This window comes from Muntiacus reevesi, chromosome 10 (genome assembly GCF_963930625.1).
Source record: "Muntiacus reevesi chromosome 10, mMunRee1.1, whole genome shotgun sequence".
NCBI lineage: Eukaryota > Metazoa > Chordata > Mammalia > Artiodactyla > Cervidae > Muntiacus > Muntiacus reevesi.
Genome location: NC_089258.1, coordinates 62,905,985 through 62,928,646, shown reverse-complemented (window position 1 = coordinate 62,928,646; position 22,662 = coordinate 62,905,985). Strand labels below are relative to the sequence as shown.

General features: G+C 40.1%; 1 protein-coding gene across 5 annotated transcripts in view; it reads left to right on the top strand.

The window, feature by feature from the left end:
- The window catches only part of TUSC3 (tumor suppressor candidate 3), a 216,965-nt gene that overhangs the window by 72,744 nt on the left and 121,559 nt on the right, over positions 1–22,662 (top strand). For all 5 annotated transcript variants that reach the window (XR_010664615.1, XR_010664616.1, XM_065947258.1 and 2 more), the window contains exon 2: positions 22,290–22,459. Coding sequence is in view for 3 of the 5 variants with exons in the window: in XM_065947258.1 (XP_065803330.1) it covers positions 22,290–22,459 (170 nt within the window). In the remaining 2 variants the exon portion in view is untranslated. The remainder of the gene's footprint in view (positions 1–22,289; positions 22,460–22,662) is intronic.

Below are 22,662 nucleotides of genomic sequence, written 5' to 3'. Positions count from 1 at the left end.
ATAGAAATGCAACAGACTTCTTTGTATTAATTTTGTAACCTGAAACTTTCCCATATTCATTGATGAGCTCTCTAGTAGTTTTCTGGTGCATCTAGAATCTTCACTGTACAGTATCATATCATGTCATCTGGAAACAGTGACAGTTTAACTTCCTTCCTTTCTGGTTTGGATTCCCTGTACTTCCTTTTGTTCTCTGATTGCTGTAGCTAGGACTTCCAAAACTATGTTGAGTAAAAGTGGTGAGAGTGGACATCCTTGACTTGTTCCTGATCTTAGAGGAAATGCTTGCAGCTTTTCACCATTGAGTATGATGCCAGCTGTAGGTTTGTCATATATGACCTTTATTATGTTGAGGTACGTACCCTCTTGAAGAAGGAAATGGCAACCCACTCCAGTGTTCTTGCCTGGAGAATCCCAGGGACAGGGGAGCCTGGTGACTGCCGTCTATAGAGTCGGGCACGACTGAAGCGACTTAGCATGCATGCATGCACTGGAGACGGAAATGGCAACTCACTCCAGTATTCTTCGGTGGGTTGCTGTTGATGGGGTCACACAGAGTCGGACACGACTGAATCAGCTTAGCGGCAGCAGCAGCATGTACCCTCTTAGACCCACTTTCTGGAGAGTTTTTATCATAAATAGGTTGCTGCATTTTGTCAAAAGCCTTCTCGGCATCTACTGAGATGATCATATGGTTTTTATTCTTCAATTTGTTGATAGAGTGTATCACATTGATTGATTGGTGGATATTGAAAGATCCTTGCATCCCGGGGGTAAATCCCACTTAATCATGGTGTATGACCTTTTTAATGTATTGTTGGACATGAATTGCTAGTATTTTGTTAAGTATTTTTGCATCTATGTTCATTAGTGATATTGACCTGTAATTTTCCTTTTTTGTGGACTCTCTGTCTGGTTTTGGTATCAGGGTGATGATGGCCTCATAAAATGAGTTTGGAAGTTTTCCTTCCTTTGCAGTTTTTTGGAACAGTTTCAGAAGGATAGGTGTTAACTCTTCTCTATATGATCAATAAAATCTGCCAGTGAAGCGTTAGGTCCTGAACTTTGGTTTGTTGGGAGTTTTTTAACCATGGTTTCAATTTGAGTACTTGTAATCGATCTGTTTATAGTTTCTATTTTTGGTTCAGTCTAGATAGACTCTACCTTTCTAAGAAATTTTACATTTCTTCCAGGTTGTCCATTTTATTGGCATACAATTGTTCATAGTAGTCTGTTAGGATTCTTGGTATTTCTGTTGAGGCAGTTGTAACTTCTTTTTCACTTCTAATTTTACTGATTTGAGTCCTCTCCCTTTCTTCTTGATGAGTAAGGTTTATCAATCTTGTTTGTATTTTCAGAGTCGACTTTTAGTTTCATTGATCTTTGCTATTGTTTTCTTTGTCTCTATTTCATTTATTTCTACTCTAATCTTTATGATTTCCTTCCTTCTACTAACTAGATTTTGTTTGTTCTTTCTCTAGTTGTTTTAAGTGTAAAGTTAGATTGTTTATTTGAGACTTTTCTTGTTTATTGATGTTAGATTGTGTTGCTACAAACTTCCCTCTTAGAACTGCTTTTACTGCATCCCATAATTTTTGGACCTTTTTTCTTTTCATTTGTCTCAAGATAATTTTTAATTTCTTCTTTGATTTCTTCAGTGATCCAGTGGTTATTTATTAACATATTGTTTAGCTGCCACATGTTTGTGTTTCTTAGAGTTTTTTATTTCTAATCTTGTTGTTTCTGACAGTGTGATCAGAAAAGATGTTTGATATGATTTCAATTTTCTTAAACTTATCAAGGCTCACCTTGTGGCCTAGTGTGTGATCAATCCTGGAGAATGTTCCATGCACACTTGAGAAAAAGGTATAGTCTACTGTATTTGGATGGAGTGCTCTATAAATATCAGTTAAATCCAACTCATCTAAAGTGTCATTTAAGGCCTGTGTTTCCTCATTGATTTTTCTGTCTGGATGATCAATGAAAGTAGGGTATTAAAATCCCCCACTATTATTGCGTTACTGTCAATTTCTGCCTTTATGTTTGTTAGTTTTTACCTTATATATTGAGGTACTCTTATGTTGGGTATGTATATATTTATAATTGTTATATCATCTTCTTTTATTGAACTCTTGATCATTATATAGTGTCCTTCTTTGTCTCTTACAACAGTCTTTGTTTTAAAGTCTATTTTGCCTGATATGAGTATTGCTACTCCAGCTTTCTTCTGATTTCCATTTGTGTGAAATACCTTCTCCCATCCCTTTACTTTCAGTCTGAAGTGTCCATAGGTATGAAGTGGGTCTCTTGAAGACAATACATATCAGTCTTGTTTCTGTATCAACCCAGCCAGTCTGTGTCTTTTGGTTGATAATTTAATCCATTTACAATTATTGATATGTATGATTCTATCACCACTTTGTTAATTGTTTTGAGTTTATTTTTTTGTAGATCTTTTCTTTCTCCTGTGTCTTGTGTCTAGAGAAGTTCCTTTAGCATTTGCTGTAAAGTTGGTTTAGTGGTGCTGAAGTCTGTTTACTTTTGCTTGCCTGGAAAACTTTTGATTTCTCCATCAAATCTGAATGAGAGTCTTGCTAGGTAGAGTATTCTTGTTCATAGGTTCTTCTCTTTTATCACTTGGAATATATCATGCTATTCCCTTCTGGCTTGTAGAACTTCTGTTGAGAAATCGGCTATTAACCTTATGGATTGTCCCTTATTGTTATTTGTGTTTGTTCTCTTGTTGCTTTTAATAATTTATCTTTGTGTTTAATTTTTGTCAATTCAATTACAGTGTATCTTGGTGTGTTCCTCCTTAGGTTTATCCTGCCTGGCACTTTTCTGTGCTTCGTGGACATGGTTGACTATTTTCTTTCCCATGTGGGAAAGTTTTCAGCCATTACCTCTTGAGATAAATTCTCAAGTCCTTTCTCTCTCTCTCTCCTCCCGGGATCCCTATAATGCAAATATTGGTGCATTTAATGTTGTCCTAGAGGTCTGTAGGATATCTTCATTTCTTTTCATTCTTTTTCTATGTTCTGTTTTGCAGCATTATTTTCCACCATACTGTCTTCCAGGTCACTTATCTGTTCTGCCTCAATTACTGTGCTATTGATTCCTTCTAGTATATTGTTCATCTCTGTTCTTTAGTTCTTCAGGTCCTTGATAAACATTTCTTGCATCTTCTCAATCTTTACCTCATTTATCCCCCAAGATCCTGAATTATCTTCACTATCATTCTGAATTCTTTTTCTGGGAGGTTGCCTATGTCACTTTAGTTGTTTTCCTGCAGCCAGTCCCTACCATCAGGAAGCTTCTACATGCCTCTTATCCATCAGAGGGCAGACAGAATGAAAACCACAATCATAGAAAACTAACCAAACTGATTACATGGATCACAGTCTTGTCTAACTCAATGAAACTATGAGCCATGCCATGTAGGACCACTCAATATGGACATGTCATGGTGGAGAGTTCTGCCAAAATGTTGTCCCGTGGGTAAGGGAATGGCAAACCACGTTAGTACTCTTGCCTTGAGAATCTCATGAACAATATGAAAAAACAAAGAGATATGACACTGAACGATGAACTCCACAGGTTGGTAGATGCCCAGTATGCTACTGGAGGAGAGTGGAGAAATGGCTCCAGAAAGAATGAAGAGGCTGAGCCAAAGTGAAAACAGTACCCAGTTGTGGATGTGACTGGTGATGGAAGTAAAGTCCGATGCTATAAAGAACAGTATTGCATAGGAACCTCGATTGTTAGGTCCATGAATCAAGATAAACTGGAAGTGGTCAAAATGTTGATGTTCATTTTAGGAACTGTGGTCTAAATCGACAGTTTAGAAATCAGTGAACTGTGGACCAGAATGGGTGAATTCAATTCAGATGACCATTACATGTACTACTGCGGGCAAGAATCCCTTAGAAGAAATGGAGTAGCCCTCATAGTCAACAAAAGAGTTTGAAATGTAGTACCTGGGTGCAATCTCAATACCTACAGAATGATCTCTGTTTGTTTCCAAAGCAAACCATTCAATATCACAGTAATCCAAGTCTATGTCCAAACCACTAATGCTAAAGAAGCTGAAGTTGAATGGTTCTATGAACACCTACAAGACTTTCTAGAACTAACACCAGAAAGGATGTCCTTTTCATCATAGGGGACTGAAATGGAAAAGTAGGAAGTCAAGAGATACTTGGAATAACAGGAATGTTTGGCCTTGGAGTACAAAATGAAGGAGGGCAAAGGCTAACAGAGTTTTGCCAACAGAATGCCCTGGTCATAGAAAACACCCTCTTCCAGCAACACAAGAGACGACTCTACACATGGACATCACCAGATGGTCAATACCAAAATCAGATTGATTATGTTCTTTGCTGCCAAAGATGGGGAAGCTCTATAAGTCAGCAAAGAAAAGGCCAGAAGCTGACGGTGACTCAGATCATGAACTCCTTCTTGCAAAATTCACTTAAATTGAAGAAAATAGGGAAAACCACTAGACTATTCAGGTATGACATAAATCCCTTATGATTATACAGTGGAAGTGAAAAGTAGATTCAAGGGATTAGATCTGATAGATCAAGAACCTGAAAAACTATGGATGGAGGTTCATAACATTGTATAGGAGGCAGTGATCAAAACCATCACCAAGAAGAAGAAATGCAAAAAGGCAAAATGGTTGTCTGAGGAGGCCTTACAAATAGCTGAGAAAAGAGAAGCAAAAGGCAGAGGACAAAAGGAAAGATATATCCAACTGAATGCAGAGTTCCAAAGAATAGCAAGGAGAGATAAGAAAGCCTTCCTAAGTGATCAATGCAAAATATATAGGGAAAAATAGAATGGGAAACACTAGAGATCTCTTCAGGAAAATTAGAGATACCAAGGTAACATTTCATGCAAAGACGGCACAATAAAGGACAGAATGGTATGGACCTAACAGAAACAGAAGATATTAAAAAGAGGTGGCAAAAATACACAGAACTATACAAAAAAGAACTTCATGGCCCAGATAACCACGATGGTGTGATCACTCACCTAGAGCCAGATATCCTGGTGAAGTCAAGCAGACCTTAGCAAACATCACTACCAGCAAAGCTAGTGGAAGTGAAAAAATTCCAGCTGAGCTATTTCAAATCATAAAAGATGATGCTTTGAAAGTGCTGCACTCAATACGCCAGCAAATTTGGAAAAGTCAGCAGTGGCCACAGGACTGGAAAAGCTCAGTTTTCATTCCAATCTCAAACAAAGGCAATGCCAAAGTATGTTCACACTACTGCACAACTGCACTCATCTCACATGCTAGCAAAGTAATGCTCAAAATTCTCCATGCCAGGCTTGAATAGTAAGTGAACTGAGAATTTCTAGATGTTCAAGTTGGATTTAGAAAAGGAACCAGAGATCAAATTGCCAACATATATTGGATCATCGAAAAAGCAACACAATTCCATAAAAACATCTACTTCTGCTTCATTGACTACATCAAACTCTTTGATTGTATGGGTCACAACAAACAGTGGAAAATTCTGAAAGAGATGGGAATACCAGACCACCTGACCTGCTTCCTGAGAAACCTGTATGCAGGTCAAGAAGAAACAGAACCAGACATGGAACAACAGACTGGTTCCAAATAGGGAAAGGAGTATGTCAAAGTTGTATATTGTCATCTTGCTTATTTAACTTATATGCAGAGTACATCATGTGTAATCATGGGCTGGATGAAGCACAAGCTAAAATCAAGATTGCCGGGAGAAATATAAATAACCTCATATATGTAGATGACACCACCCTTATGGCAGAAAGCAGACGAACTAAAGAGCCTCTTGATGAAAGTGAAGGAGGAGAGGGAAAACACTGGCGTAAAACTCAACATTCAAAAAACTAAGGTCATGGCGTCCGCTCCCATCACTTCATGGCAGATATATGGGGAAACAATGGAAACAGTGATATACTTTATTTTCTTGGGCTCCAAAATCACTACAGATGGTGACTGCAGCCGTGAAATTGAATGATGCTTGCTCCTTGGAAGAAAAGCTATGACCTACCTAGACAGCATATTAAAAATCAGAGACGTTACTTTGTTGACAATGGTCCGTCTAGTCAAAGCTATGATTTTTCCAGTAGTCATGTATGGATGTGAGAGTTGGACCATAAAGAAAGCTGAGCGCTGAAGAATTGATGCTTTTGAACTGTGGTGTTGGAGAAGACTCTTCCGAGTCCCTTGGACTGCAAGGAGTCCAACCAGTCCATCCTAAAGGAAATCAGTCCTGGGTGTTCATTGGAAGGACTAATGCTGAAGCTGAAACTCCAATACTTTGGCCACCCGATTCGAAGAACTGACTCATTGGAAAAGACCCTGATGCCGGGAAACATTGAAGGTAGGAGGAGAAGGGATGACAGAGGATGAGGTGGTTGGATAGCATCGTCAATTCGTTGGACAGAGCATGAGCAAGCTCCACAGGTTGTTGATGTATAGGGAAGCCTGGCTTGCTGTAGTCCATGGGGTTGCAAGGAGTCAGACAGGACTGAACAACTGATCTGATACTGTTACTGCACTGTCTTGTTCTTTCATCTGGGACATAATTCTGTTTCGTTTCATTTTGGATATCTTTCTGTGATTGTGGTATTAATTCTGGAGGCTGGATTGTAGTTCTTATTCCTTCTGACTGCCTTCTGGGGGTTGAGGATAAGAGGCCTGTGGAAGCTTCCTGATGGGAACTCCTTGTCTGTTAGTTGTTTCGCCTGAGGCAGCCCAGTCCTGAAGTCCATAGGCTTCTATAATAGGGCTGTTGGTGATGTTCAAGAGGACGTAAGCCAGGATGCATCTCCCAGGATGGCTGGTGCTAGCGCCCCTGACTCTGTGGCAGACCACTGCCAACCCGCGCTGTTGTAGGAGACCCTCACTCACTCACAGGTAGTTCGGGCTCGGTCTCCTGTGGGGTCACTGCTCCTCTCCCCTGGGTCCTGGTGTGCTCAAGATTTTGTTTGTGCTCTCCCAAGATTCTCTGTTTCTTCCATCCTATGGAAGCTCTGTAATCAATCCCGCTCGCCTTCAAAATCAGATTCCATGGGATTCCCAGTCCCTTGGCCAGATCCCCAGGCTATAGAGCCTGATCTTGGGGTCTAGAACCTTCACAACAGTGTGAAAACTTCTTTGTTGTTATTCTCCATTTTGTGAGTTGCTCACTTGGTGGGTATCAGATTGGATTTTATTATAATTGTGCCCCTCCTACTGTTTGGTTGTGGCTTGTCTTTTGTCCTTGGATGTGGGGTATCTTTTTTGGGGGGGGGGGGTGTTCCACTGACTTCCTGTCAATGGTTGTTCAATGGCTAGTTTGTGATAATTCTTGATAGTGTACCTTTTATGTGAAATAACCAAACCAGGTCGTCTGTTCTATCCAACTTGCTGCTGTTATTTGGAAGTAATTTGGTAGACCATATTTTTTGTAGGTTAGTGAAAAAGATATTGGAAAGCTTTAAAGCACATTGAAAATTTTGCTTTCCTCTCAGCTCACTTTCTTTGGATTCTGATAAGTTTTTCTTGCTATTAATAATTTTATTATCACAGATTTTACTGATTAGCTTGTGTGACTCAAGAATAATCCTGCTGAAAAATTCATCTAAGTTTGCAATTTATGAATAAAGTTTTTGTTTTTTCATATTCTTTCAGTAAAGGCTTTCTTCAGTTGTAGTACATAGTATGTTGCTATTAATAGTGAAGAGTTATATACAACTACTTGTAGAGCAGCGCAGATAACTTTATGATATAATATATTATACTACTATGATGATATTATAGTAGGATATCTGGTATACTCAGTAGTACTGGTAATGCTGATCCTGCCTGGATCCTGCTCTAAAGGAGTAAGGTCAGATGGTTGTTTATAGTCTCTTCTTTGCTCATACATTTCTGATCTTTGTATCGGTACCGATTTTAAAAGGGGATATTTATTTATACAAGAATAGATGTCCAACAGAAGAATATGGAGTTCAAAAAAGAAAGTGTCAGAAACGAATGCAATGGTGTAATCGATATCAGGATGCTCATCTTGCCCATGTCATGATTGTTCCTTATTAAAATGACTTCATATTTTGATCCTTCAAGTGAAAACATCATAATCCCTATTTTAATGATGTTGGCTCCTGACAGGAGAGTATTGTACTTAATCACTATTATAGTGAAAAGCAGTCACAAAGACAACCCACATGAATTTAAGGAAACCTCCAAAAACCCAAAAAGGCTGTTTTTACTTTGCAGTAAGAAATAAAGCAGAATAACTTCCAATGCTAAAAAAGACAGTTTTCCACTGTTTACATGACTTTGTGATTTATCTGTAGATAGTAGGCATTTAGTTGTACTGTGAACTTTACCTTCTTTCTACTTAATGTTATAGAATTTTTCGCTAGAGACCACATATGTAATTATTCTAGTCCCTAGTATTTTATTGTTTAAATATGCTCTTTATTTCCTGCCTTTAAAATTTTTTTAATGTTAATCACATAACTGTATTCAGATTTTTCCTTTGGAATTAGTTTTAGAGGATGTTAAAGTAGATATGATCAACAAATTGTTATCAGTGTGATGTATTTTATATCAGTGGTTTTGTGTAGGGCCTTAACTTTTGCAGGATGAGGCATATTTCTGGGATACCTGAGTTTATATAATTCCATACATTCACAAATCTAGTGTTGTTACTATTAATACTACTAATATCAATTAAAAATATTTCAAAACACCTAGTGATAGTTTTCTGCTGTTTTCTCTGATAAAATTAAGGTGTAACGAATGGCATTTAACATTAAGTATCTTAAAATTTATTACTGCCTTGGGATAGTTAATTTTCTCATGGGACAAAATATTTTGATATTTTTAATGTAAATTTTACCACAGTAATTAAGTTCTTATGATTTTGTCAATTATCAGTTCAATTCAGTTGCCCCGTCACGTACGACTCTTTGTGAACCCATGGACTGCAGCACACCAGGCTTCCCCATCCCATCTCCTTCTCCCAGAGCTTGCTCATCAGACTCATGTCCATCGAGTCAGTGATGCCATCCAACCGTCTCATCCTCTGTCATCCGCTTCTCCTCCTGCCTTCAGTCTTTTCCAGCATCAGGGTAGTTATCTTCCAGTGAGTCAATTCTTCTCATCAGGTGGCCAAAGTTATTGAATTTTAGTTTCAGAATCAGTCCTTCCTGTGAATATTCAGGACTGATTTCCTTTAGGATTGACTGATTTGATTTCCTTTCAGTCCAAGGACTCTCAAGAGCCTTCTCCAACACCACAGTTCAAAAGCATCAATTCTTCAGCGCTCAGCTTTCTTTATAGTCGAACTCTCACATCCATACAGGACTACTGGAAAAATCATCGCCTTGACTAGATGGACCTTTTTCAGCAAAGTAATGTCTCTGCTTTTTAATATGCTGTCTAGGTTGGTCGTAGCTTTTCTTCCAAGGAGCAAGTGTCTTTTAATTTCATGACTGCAGTCACCAGTGATGCAGTCTGCAGTCTGCAGTGATTTGGAGCCCAAGAAAATAACATCTGTCGCTGTTTCCATTGTTTTCCCATCTCTCTGCCATGAAGTGATGGGGCTGTATGTCATGATGTTAAGTTTTTGAATGTTGAGTTCTAAGTCAGTGTTTTCACTCTCCTGCTTCACTTTCATCAAGAGGCTCTTTAGTTCCTCTTTGCTTTCTGCCATAAGGCTGATATCATCTGCATATCTAAGGTTATTGATATTTCTCTCAGCAATCTTAATTCCAGCTTGTGCTTCATCTAGCCCTGCATTTTGCATTAGTATATTGAAAAGCAGAGTCATTACTTTGTCAACAAAGGTCTGTCTAGTCAAGGCTATGGTTTTTCTAGTGGTCTTGTATGGATGTGAGAGTTGGACTATAAAGAAAACTGAGCTCCAAAAAATTGATGCTTTTGAACTGTGGTGTTGGAGAAGACTCTTGAGAGTCCCTTGGATTGCAAGGAGACCCAACCAGTCCATCCTAAAGGAGATCAGTCCTGGGTGTTCATTGGTGGGACTGATGTTGAAGCTCCAATATTTTGGCCACCTGATGCAAAGAGCTGACTCGTTTGAAAACACTGTGATGCTGGGAAGGATTGAGGGCAGGAGGAGAAGGGGACGATGGAGGATGAGATGGTTGGATGGCATCACCAACTCAATGGACATGGGCATGGGTGAACTCTGGGAGTTGGTGATGGACAGAGAGGCCTGGCGTGCTGTGGTTCATGGGGTTGCAACGAGTCAGACATGACTGAGCAACTGAACTGAACTTTGCATATAAGTTAAATATATAGGGTGACAGTATACAACCTTGATGTACTTCTTTCCCAATCTGGAACCAGTTTGTTGTTCCGTGTCCTGTTCTAAATGTTGCTTCTTGATCTGCATACAGATTTCTTAAGAGGCAGGTATCGTGGTCTGGGATTCCCATCTCTTGAATTTTTCAGTTTGTTGTGATCCACACAGTCAAAGGCTTGGGGTAGTCAGTGAAGGAAAAGTAGATATTTTTGTGGAATTCTCTTGCTTTTTCTATGATCCAGCAGATTTTTTTTTTTTTTTTTTTAAAATTTTCTGGTTCCCCTGCCTTTTCTAAATCCAGTTGGAACATCTGGGTGTTTACAGTTCACATACTGTTGAAGCCTGGCTTGGATAATTTTGAACATTACTTTGCTAACATGTGAGATGAGTCCAGTTCTGCGGTAGTTTCAACATTCTTTGACATTGCCTTTCTTTGGGATTGTAATGAAAACTGATCTTTTCCAGTCCTGTGCCCACTTCTGAGTTTTCCAAAGTTACTGACATATTGAGTGCAGTACTGTCACAGCATCATCTTTTAGGATTTGAAATAGCTTGACTGGAATTCCATCACCTCCACTAGCTTTGTCAATTATATATACTGTAAATATGAAAGTCAGCAGGCAAGTTGCTTCTTTTCTAGTGCTCTTTCTTCTTTTGAAGTAGCGAGCAAATAGAGCAAAGAGTCTACGATTAAACTGAATTTTAGAAACCTTTGTTTTAAAAATTGCATTTGAATAGGCATAAATTTATATTAGTTAATAAATTAGTTTATAAATGATCAGTTCCTAGATTACAGCTTAAAAATTTTACAGATTATCCACTCAGTAGATGAACAGTGTGTATAGAGCAAGCATCAGGACCAGTCAGAAGCTTGCCATGCTCAGGAGGCTGCAAGTGATACAAAACCATGGAATAATGGATCTTTTCCCAGGCAAGTTTTCTGGGAAGAGTTCAGGTTAAAGCCATTGCTTAAAAGACTATTACTGGAAATATTTTTACTGATTCTCTAAGAAAAGTTTACTTAACTGAGTGTTAATTCACTTGAACCATTGTTTAAAGTTTTCTCTGTTCTAAAAAATAAAAAGGCAGGAACACTTAAAAAATGTTTTCCTAAATAAATTTATTTCTACATTTCTCATTCAGATCTGAATTTAATTAGATATTATTTTTGACACGTCAGACATAACAACTTATGTAACATGACTCTCTCCCTTATGTAAGCTTGTAGCTGCTGTGGTATTGGCCATAGGTAGCCAATTCCCTTTACTGTATTTACCCAGGTTCTCTTTAGGCTCTACGCTGAGATGCAGTTGTTCTGGAGTTCTCCAGTATTTAATTCTAACACATTTGATTTCAAATACATAAGAAAACTCTCATAGCTTATGGTAAATCGTGTTGGATTCTTGATCTTCAAAGATGATGATTTAGCTTCGGGACCAGGGAACAGGCTTGATCACTCAAGAGCTTTTGTGTAGCAAAGTTTTACTAAAAGTATGAAAAGGGGCAGAGAAAGCTTCTGACACAGACATCAGAAGGGGGACAGAGAGTGCCTCCCTCGCTAGTGTTAGCAATGGAGTTGCAAACTTTTTAAATTAGTTATTACAGTAAATCAAAAGGATGTCTCAAAGGTGTAAAAATTTTACCAGACCCACTCCCACAATTTACATTTTAAGGTAACAGGATTAGAACTTAAAAATAGAAAGTTTAGTTGCTCAGTCATGTTAGACTTTAGAGACCCTATAGATTATAGCCTGCCAGGCTCCTCTGTCCATGGGATTCTCAGGCAAGAATACTGGAGTGGGTTGCCATTTCCTTCTCCAGGGGATCTTCCCAACCCAGGGATCAAACCCAGGTTTCCTGTATTGCAGTCAGAGTCTTTACTGACTGAGCTACAGGGGAAGCCCACCCCCATAATACACGTTTTAAGATAACAGGTTTAGTCAGAAGGTTTTTAGGAAGGAGAAACTGTCCTCAAACAGGATACACTGTTGTTATATAATCCTTACTACAGAGTTTAAACAGTTGTTTGTTGTGTAATCATCAGTTGCAGGCTTAAAGAAAAAAAATTTATGAGACTAAGGAATGTAGGAGAAAAAAGAAAGTTTGTCCTTTCCTCCTCCTTGAGAATTCCAGACCCTTATCTCCTCCTTGATGGCCCCAGACCCCTTTCTCCTCCTCGGGGACCCTGGACTTGTCAACCTGCCTAGGAATTGACTCTCTCAGTATGATTTACTTAATGTAATTTTGAATCTCTTACTTTTTCACCTTTTGAAGTAATGATGGTTGAGGGTTTCCTACAGTGTGTAGATTATATTTCCTGCAGAAATAATCATGATTGCCAAGTTCTTAACTAACTCGTTTTTTGAATCTTTGCACTTTTTATGGCATGTGTACTGTGTCCTTTTTCTATTTTTGATCAAAGCTGTCTGTTCTCTTGATTGTTTAGCTCATTGTGGTCTTCTGAGGGCCCTTAAGACTATTGGCAATCTTTAGTGACTAGATGTAATGTACATGGGGTGGTATAAAGTGTGAAAGTTTGGCTTCTGGGAACATCCATTGCTGCTTATATTTTATTCAAATCTGAGAGGAATATTGTAATATTAAGAAAATTGAATAAAAGAGGTTGGGGATCAGTTAATTGTAGGAGTTGAAACTGATTTTCTCCCAAATGCTAAAATATGCATCCGAATGCTTCTGTTTGCTTTATCATTTGGCTTTGATTGAACCTTTTGGATATTCAAGTTGTGAAAAGGAAAACTTTTCTTGTTAGGAAAGAGGAAATATGTAAATATTTTATATTCTAAAAAAAGAAACAACATAGAAGGACAGAGAGGTGATGAAGTTTCTTTGTGTCACCAAGAGATACCTTCAATGTGTACTTCTTATTCTCATTCCAAATTTATGTCCTGTGAATTGTTGTATAAGCAGGTTATATCGTGGCTACTTGGAAGACAGTGGGTGCCTAAATGAATGCTGTGTGGATGTAAATACTGTGTAGGTGACTGGGGCAAAGACATGTGAACAGCCCTCTTTCTGGCAGATGTAACTTTTTTTAAGACATGAGACCACATACATATTTAGTTTGGTGCATCTGGTCATCATTAAAATTTACCTAGGGACAAAATGCTAAAAAAAAAAAAAAAGTATGGGTGTAAAAGTATTAATTTTTCCTGCTTGAGCTTCACTTTGGAATGAAAAGTTTCATCAAACAGTTTTTGATGAAAGGTACCATTTCTTTGTATTTTGTTATGAATTGGTTAAAAAAAAAACATGAATTGAGGAAAAGTTAAATAATGTCATATGTTGGGGACTGGCATATATAAATTATGCCAGTTTGTTTATTGATAGTGAATTGGTTTGAAATTCAGTTTTCATAAAAACATTAAGTAAAAACAGAGATTTGGGCACCTATTGTTAGTATGACTGAATGTCTTAACTTTGTTAGGATGTGGGACCTGCCAGCCCATGCTTCTTACAGGGTAACAGGTAAGGACAGGGTTTTTTCCTTGAAGAGTCTTAAGTTTTAGGAATCTTTCTCCGTTTGGAAATGGTAGGTGTATGGCACCTATGTCTACTTCCCAGCTTTTGCCAGCAGCAGACAAAACCCAACTGGTCACACACTCTTTACTGATAGAATCAGTCTGGATTTCAAAAGTTTGCATTGTACTAACTTTAAATTAGCCACTGCCAATCACTTAGTGCTCATGCAAATTAGATCTTTCGTGCCATCCTTTTCTGACTTGGCACTGAGCTATTTATTTAACAGCAAAACCACAACCAGAGTACATCAAAAAGTATATTTTTTAATGCTAGAGCTTATTTGCTATAAAACCTTGAGAGGAGAATCAGTTGTACTTTTTCTTTCTCTGTAAATTGAGCATAGTGCTTGTCATGTGATTGGTAATCCACAGTGCATGTTTATAAGCTTTAGCACGGTGTCTGTTATGTCGTAAGTACTCAGAAAACATTTGGTAACTGTGCTGTGCTGTACGCGCTCAGTTGTGACTTTGCGACCCCGTGGACTGCAGCCCGCCAGGCTCCTCTGTCCTTGGAATTTCCGGGCAAGAATACCGGAGTGGGTTGCCATTTCCTCTTCAGGGGATCTTACCAGCCCAGGGATCAAACCCATGTCTCTTGCATCTGCTACAATGACAGGTGAATTCTTTACCAATGTGCCTCTTGAAGATAGTAATAAGATAAAAAACAATTCCCATGGTAGGTATTCCTTCAGCAACCTAATCAATGTTGCTGATAGAAATTAACCCGAGGAGAAGGGGACAAAATTTGAGTGCCAGTACTTTGCAGGATGCTGTCCTAGGAGTTTTCCATACAGTAATTCATAATTTTATCTATATCATTGTGAGATTATTTTATAGATGAAAAAACTGAGATTCAGAGAAACAATTTGGTCAAGTCACATTGCGTGTAAACGTAAAATCATCATTTAAATTTGAGCCATCAAATTCTTTTTCTGTTTTTAAAATGAACATAAGGGTGCCCTCTCAATTTTGAAAGGTTGTGCTATTGTCCATGTTAGGGATGTTTTTATTCTCCCTTCATCACACAGAATTCCCTTGGGCCTGATTTTGCTTTAGGTTTCATCCTCCAGTGAAAATATAGAGTTAAGATTCATGAGCATCAGAGACCCAAAGGGACACACAATCAGAGAAGGTGGTGAAGTCTTCAGAGTGGTCCTGGATAAGAGAAACTATATCATGAAGAAAAGGAGCTAACAAAGAGAGTGCAATTGTCCATAAAAAGGGGAATGCTTCAAAGGAACAGATGTACCTAACCTTCTCCCTCAATAAGGTCATAGTCCTGTCACAGAGAAATGAAACGGTAGATTAATTTCTGTGATCTTTCTCAGATTTTAAAAGCTTGAATTCACATTAATCAGATTTCTTTTCCTTACTGAATATTTCTGCTCTGTCACCTTGCAACATTTTCCTCTGGGAATTAGCTTAGCCTTCTTTATAACACATGTTCTTGAAAGTTTCAGTCAACCATGATGCACGAAAAGCCTACCTTTCTAAACCATTTCTTTTTCTGTGCAAAGTTTACTAGATGAAGATGTGAAGAGGCCTCTTTCTTTGGGTAGTAGTGTTATCCCCTCTTCATTTCATAGACTCTCCTACTTAGCAATTTTATTTTGAATTCAGTATGTGCTTTTTGAATATTAGGCTTCTGGTTGCATGGGCTTTTCTGTAATCTCTAAAACCTTTAAGATTCTGCCGTGTGTAAAGGTTTTTTAAAAGTTGTTTTGGAGGGTGGCTGATTTACAATGTTGTGGTAGTTTCTGCTGGACAGCAGAGTGAGTCAGCCATATTAATGCACACCCATATACCCACTCTTCTGTCGGTTACATTCCCACATAGGTCATTGCAGAGTGTTGGGAGGAGTTCCCTGTCCTGTACAGGGGGTCTCATGAGTTATCTCTCTTATATATAGTAGCGCGTATACGTCAATCCTAGTCTCGCAGTTTATCCTCCTGTTTTCCCCTGTGGTACAGCAGAAGTTTGTTCTCTATACCTGTGCCTCTGTTTCTATTCTTTGAGTTCATTTGTATAATTTTTTTTTTAAGATTCCACATGCAAGTGATATCATATGATAGTTATCTGTCTTTGTCTGACTTACTCAGTATGACATCTATGTCACTGCAAATGGCATTATTTCATTCTGTTTATTGTATGTATGTATCACATTGGGCTTACTTGGTAGCTCAGCTGGTAAAGAATCCGCCTTCAGAGCAGGAGACCCCAGTTTGCTTTCCTGGGTGGGAAGCTCCCCTGGAGAAGGGATAGGCCACTGCAGTATTCTTGGGTTTCCCTGGTGGCTCAGTCGGTGAAGAACCTGCCTGCAGTGCGGGAGACCTGGGTTCGATCCCTGGTTTGGAGAGGGCGTTGGAAACCCACTCCAGTATTCTTGCCTGGAGAATTCCCAGGGACAGAGGAGCCTGGTGGGCTACAGTCCTCGGGGTTGCAAAGAGTCAGACACGACTGCAAGACTAAGCGCACATGCGTGTGCACACACACACACACACACACACACACACCACATCTTCTTTATCCTATCCTCTGTCCACATACACAGCGCGCGCACACACACATCACATCCTCTTTATCCTGTCCTCTGTCCACAGACATTGAGACTGTTTCCATGTGTTGGCTATTATAAATAGTGCTGCAGTGAACATTGGGCTTACATGTATCTTTCTTTTTTTAATTTTTTGAGTCTCTCTTTGCATTTGTTTTGCTTCTGTTTTTACGTTTTGGTTTTTTGACAACAAAGCCTGTGGGATCTTAGGTCCCTAACCAGGAATGAAGTCTATGCCCCCCAAGCACTGAAAGGTGGCGTCTTCACCATTGGACCCCCAGGGAAGTCCCTACATGTGTCTTTCTGAATTTTGGTTTTCTTTGGATATGTGCCCAGAAGCGGGATTGCTGGATCATGTGGTAGCTCTGCTGTTACTTTTTTAAGGAATTTACGTACTGTTCATACTGACTGCGCCGGTTTGCATTCCCACCAACAGTGTAGGAGGATTCCTTTTTCTCCACACCCTCTCCAGCGTTTATTGTTTGTAGGTTTTTTTAACGCTGGCTGTTCTGACGGGTGTGAGTCGATATCTCAGTGCAGTTTCACGCTTCTCGAGTGAGTACTGACACTGAGTGTCTTGTCATGCGTCTCGGCCATCTGTGTGCTCTCTGTGGAGAAATGTCTGTGTAGGTCTTCCACCCATTTTTTGTTTGGGTCTTTTTTTATATATATTATTGAGCTACATGAGCTGTTTCTGGAATAAGACTTGGAATCCCAGTTCTCCTGTTTTCTAGCTGTATAATCTTGTAGAGGTTACTTAAGTCTCAGTGCCTCAGCTTCCTTGTCTCTAAACTTGAAACAACAGGGATAACCCCCATAGGACTGTTAGGAGGATTGATGAGTTTATTACCTAACGAAAGCATTTTGCACAGTGCCTATCCCATAGTAAGCACCCAATAAGTGCTCGCTGCGTTTGTTAATACTACAGATTTTTAAGGTGCATATCTTCTGTGTTTTACAGTCTTGCTTTTTTTTTGTTTCCGGACTTAATTTGTTAATGTAGTTGAATGTCTTCACGTGATCAAAATTGTTTCTCCACGTACAGAAATTATTGACTTATCTTTTTTTATTTACTTATCTTTTAAAAATTGGAATGTTTCCTTAAAAAAAACAAACCCGAACTAATCACTCGCTATCACCTACCATGCTGATGTGTTTTGCCTCAAATAGGTCAGCATTGCCTTTTCCTCTAATAATGGGGGATTTGAGCCTTGTCATGTGAATAAAACTGAGCACTCGCTAGAGGTTCTGGGTGTTGGTTTAAGGTAACTGGTGTATTTTTCAGAGTTGTTGCAAGTAAAGCCTTTCAGAGTAGAGCAGTGGTGAGAGCTACCGTTCTTTAGACTTCAGTTTCTCCTTTGTGGAGTAAGGTTATTATCTGCTGCTGTGATTGCCATGTGAGTTTAATAAGTTAGCGTATGTGATGTCCACAGTATAGTGCTTAGCATATATGAAGCACTTAATATTCTGAGACAGTAATTAGAGAAAGATAGATTTTATTTTAAAAAAATCTCATTTTTTGTCACCTAATATTTAATCTGAATATATAAAGTTCTCTGGTAATAGCCAGAATTAAAACTGTGGTTCTCACTTGTGTGTTGTTTTAATGTATTTCAGAAGAGGTGGGAAGTTTGACAGGAGAGGAATTGTAGACTATATATAGGATGATACTGATCACCCTCCATTATTTAACAATAGTAAAAACAATACTTCTAATATTACCTTATGTTTTATAGTACTTTATAATTTACAAAGGTTTTTTGTCTATCATCTCTCAATAAATCATCATGGTAATTATTGGAATGCTGTGTGCGTGCTAAGTCGCTTCAGTCATGTCTGTTTCTTTGTGACCCTATGAACTGTAGCCTGCCAGGCTCCTCTGCCCATGGGACTCTCCAGGCAAGAATACTGGAGTGGATTTTCATGTCCTCCTCCAGGGGATCTTCCCCACCTAGGGATCAAACCTGGGTCTCTTGGGTCTCCTGCATTGGCAGGCAGGTTCTTTACCACTGTCACCACCTGGGAAGCTCATTTGTTGGAAGGTCAGATGTTAACAGATGAGTCCCTAGGTTCTGAGAGGAGAAGTGTCTTGTCCAAGTTTTCCTTTTGAGGGACCAGAACATAGCCCTTTTTCTTTGCATATGGTACTCTTGGACTGTGGCTCGGTGGGTTCAGGTGTGACTCTTGATAATCATGATGTTGTTTAGTCACTAAGTTGTGCCTACTTCTTTGCAGTCCCATGGACTGTAGCCCACCAGGTCCTCTCTCCATGGGATTTCCCAGGCAAGAATACTGGAGTGGGTTGCCATTTCCTACTCCAGGGAATCTTCCCAGACCAGATATTGAACCCACATCTCCTGCATTGACAGGCAGATCCTTTACAGCTGACCCACCTGGGAGGTCCTCTAGCTATCACTGTTGTTGTTGGTCAATTGCCAAGTCATGTCTGATTCTTTGCAACCCCATGGACTGCAGCCCGCCAGACCTCTCTGTCCCTCTCCATTTCTCGGAGTTTGCCCAAGTTCATGTCCATTGAATTGGTGATACCATCCAACCATCTCATCCTCGGTTGCCCTCTTCTGCTGCCTTCAGTCTTTCCCAGGATCATGGTCTTTTCCAGTGAGTCGGCTCTTCACATCAGGTGGCCAAAGTACTGGAGCTTCAGCCTCAGCATCAGTCTTTCCAATTAAGAGTTGATTTCTTGTAGGATTGACTGGTTTGCTCTCCTTGCATTCCAAGGGTCTCTCAAGGGTCCTCTCCAGCACTGCAGTTGAAAAGCATCAATTCTTTGGTGCTCAGCCTTCTTTATGGTCCAACTCTCACATCCATGCATGACTACTGGAAAGACCATAACCTTGACTATACAGGCCTTTGTCAGCATAGTGATGTCTTTGCTTTTTAATACTCTGTCTAGGTTTGTCATAGTGTTCCTTCTAGGAAGCAATTGTCTTCTAATTTCATGGCTACAGTCACTATCCGCAGTGATGGGAAGTCCCCTAGTTATCATGCATCTCCTCAATTAAGATTATATCTCGGTCTTTGGCCCGACCTTCGAGTGCGCCTGCGTGCACCTGGTGAGGTCGCGCCCTGGGCTGCAGCCGTCGAGCCGCCGCGCCGCGGGTTCGAAGCCAGGGGCCGCGCGCCAAAAAAAAAAAAAGATTATATCTCTCCCTAAGTCCTTCAGTTCAGTTCAGTTGCTCAGTCGTGTCTGACTCTTTGTAACCCCATGAACCACGGCACACCAGGCCTCCCTGTCCATCACCAACTCCCGGAGTTTACTCAAACCCATGTCCATTGAGTCGGTGATGCCATCCCACCATCTCATCCACTGTCGTCCCCTTCTCCTCCTGCCCTCAATCTTCCCCAGCATCAGGGTCTTTTCAAATGAGTCAGCTCTTCACCTCAGGTGGCCAAAGTATTGGAGTTTCAGCTTCAAAATCAGTCCTACCATTGAACACGCAGGACTGATCTCTAAGTCCTTAGTTTTTCTTAAATGGCATAATTGAGGCCTTTCTTCCCTGCCCACTCATGCTTTCTTGGTTTTCCAAGGCTAACAGATTTCTTGTAGGAATACAGTCCCATAGTTTTTTACTTCTCAGACTTTTTCAAGTAAAATGGGCAATGTAAATATTAAGAGTATACTATACAGGGGCTATACCATACAAAGCCTTTGACTGTGTGGATCACAATAAACTGTGGAAAATTCTGAAACAGAAGGGAATGCCAGGCCACCTGACCTGCCTCTTGAGAAACCTATATGCAGGTCAGGAAGCAACAGTTAGAACTGGACTTGGAGCAACAGACTGGTTCCCAATCGGAAAAGGAGTACGTCAAGGCTGTATATTGTCATCCTGCTTATTTAACTTATATGCAGAGTAGTACATCATGAGAAACGCTGGGCTGGAATCAAGATTGCCAGGAGAAATATCAATAATGTCAGATATGCAGATGACACCACCGTTATGGCAGAAAGTGAAGAGGAACTAAAAAGCCTCTTGATGAAAGTGAAAGAGGAGAGTGAAAAAGTTGGCTTAAAGCTCAGCATTCAGAAAACTAAGATCATGGCATCCAGTCCCATCACTTCATGGGAAATAAGATGGGGATACACTGGAAACAGTGTAAGGCCTTATTTTGGGGGGCTCCAAAATCACTGCAGATGGTGACTGCAGGCATGAAATTACAAGATGCTTACTCCTTGGAAGGAAAGTTATGACCAAGCTAGATAGCATATTATAAAGCAGAGATGTTACTTTGCCAACAAAGGTCCGTCTAGTCAAGGCTATGGTTTTTTGGGTAGTCATGCATGGATGTGAGAGTTGGACTGTGAAGAAATCTGAGCACTGAAGAATTGATGCTTTTGGACTGTGGTGTTGGAGAAGACTCCTGAGAGTCCCTTGGATTGCAAGGAGATCCAGCCAATCCATCCTAAAGGAGATCAGTCCTGGGTGTTCATTGGAAGGACTGATGCTGAAGCTGAAATTCCAGTACTTTGGCCACCTCGTGAGAAGAGTTGACTCATTGGAAAAGACCCTGATGCTGGGAGGGATTGGGGGCAGGAGGAGAAGGGGACAACAGAGGATGAGATGGCTGGATGGCATCACCGACTCATTGGACATGAGTTTGAGTAAACTCTGGGAGTTGGTGATAGACAGGGACGCCTGGCGTGCTGTAGTTCATGGGGTCATAAAGAGTCGGACATGACTGAGCGACTGAACTGAACTGATACAGAGGCTAGAGAGTTACTTCCCTCCCACCCACATCCTGGAAGAGAACCTTCCTGGTTCCCCAGCTCATGGAACCGCCTCACCTCCATTGCAGTGCCTGCTGCACTTAGCCACTGTCGTGACTTCTAGCACAGTAGGGTTTTTCCCCTTTTTGACCTTACTACAAATATTAACAGATGATGCAGCAGTGCTGTTTTGTACATTGTCTTTCTCTCAGGCTTATCTTCATGAGCTCCCTCCATACTGCTGCGTGTTAAAGCTTAGCGGAGATTTAATTCTAATTGGGTTGAGGCATCTCCTTCATTCCACCCTTTGTAGTGAAGGAGGCAGAGTAAGGGCAGCGTTTCTTTTGTGGTTTTTGGCTAGACTAGAGCAGTTACTTCTTGGCTTACTAGATTGTCCCTCGTTGTCCTTTGTGTAAAGAGAGCAGGCTTCTCTTGGGGCTTTTTGTGTGTGTTTGTGTCCATTGGTGGTGTTGGCTTGCCGTCGCCTCTAGTTACCAGTTTGGGAGATGGATGAGGCTGAAACAAAACCCACGGCACTCACTGCTTTGGCACTCTTCATTTTGGGATCCCCTGCCATCCTTCCTCTTCTTTCTACTTTTCAGAGCCTTCTTAGGGTATTTTTATACAGTGACCAGAGTTTTTAGCTGTGTTTAGTGGAGGATTAGGGAAAAGCACCCCGGCATCCCAGGTGGCGCTGGTGGTAGAGAACCCACCTGCCAGTGCAGGAGCCATAAGAGATGTAGGCCTGATCTCTGGGTCGGGAAGGTCCCCTGGAGAAGGAAATGGGAACTCACTCCAGTATTCCTGCCTGGAGAATCCCACGGACAGAGGAGACTGTCAGGCTATAGTCCGTAGGGTTGCACAGAGCCAGACATGACTGAAACAACTTAGCACTCACTAGGAAAAGCACATCTATTTTGTTTTTCTGGAAGTGAAAGTCTGTTTTATTTTGATGCCTTTTTAATAAACTTTTATAGTCATTAGAAAAAATAAATGAAATATTTTATCCATACATGGTTAGCTAACAATGTATGTATTCACCAAAGCAATTAAATTTTTGGTAAAATATAACCTCATGCAATTTTTTTTTTAATATAAAGTACAAACCGAAGGATTTGAACTCTGTGTAAATTTAAATCCTTGTGTTTCTGCAGAATCTTTTAGCCGAGAAAGTAGAACAGCTGATGGAATGGAGTTCCAGGCGCTCAGTCTTCCGAATGAATGGTGACAAATTCCGAAAATTTATAAAGGCACCACCTCGAAACTATTCAATGATTGTTATGTTCACTGCTCTTCAACCCCAGCGCCAGTGTTCTGTGTGCAGGTAATGTATGTATTTAAAAAATTAACTATTATTATATTATTATGTATTTATTACAGTTAAGATAAATGCTTATAATAGAATTAAGCATTGGTTTGGGCTTCTCTGGCAGTCTGGTGGTTAACGTTCCCTGCTTCCAATGCAGGGGGCGCCACGGGTTTGATCCCTGGTTGAAGAATTAAGATTCCACATGCTGCACGGGGCAT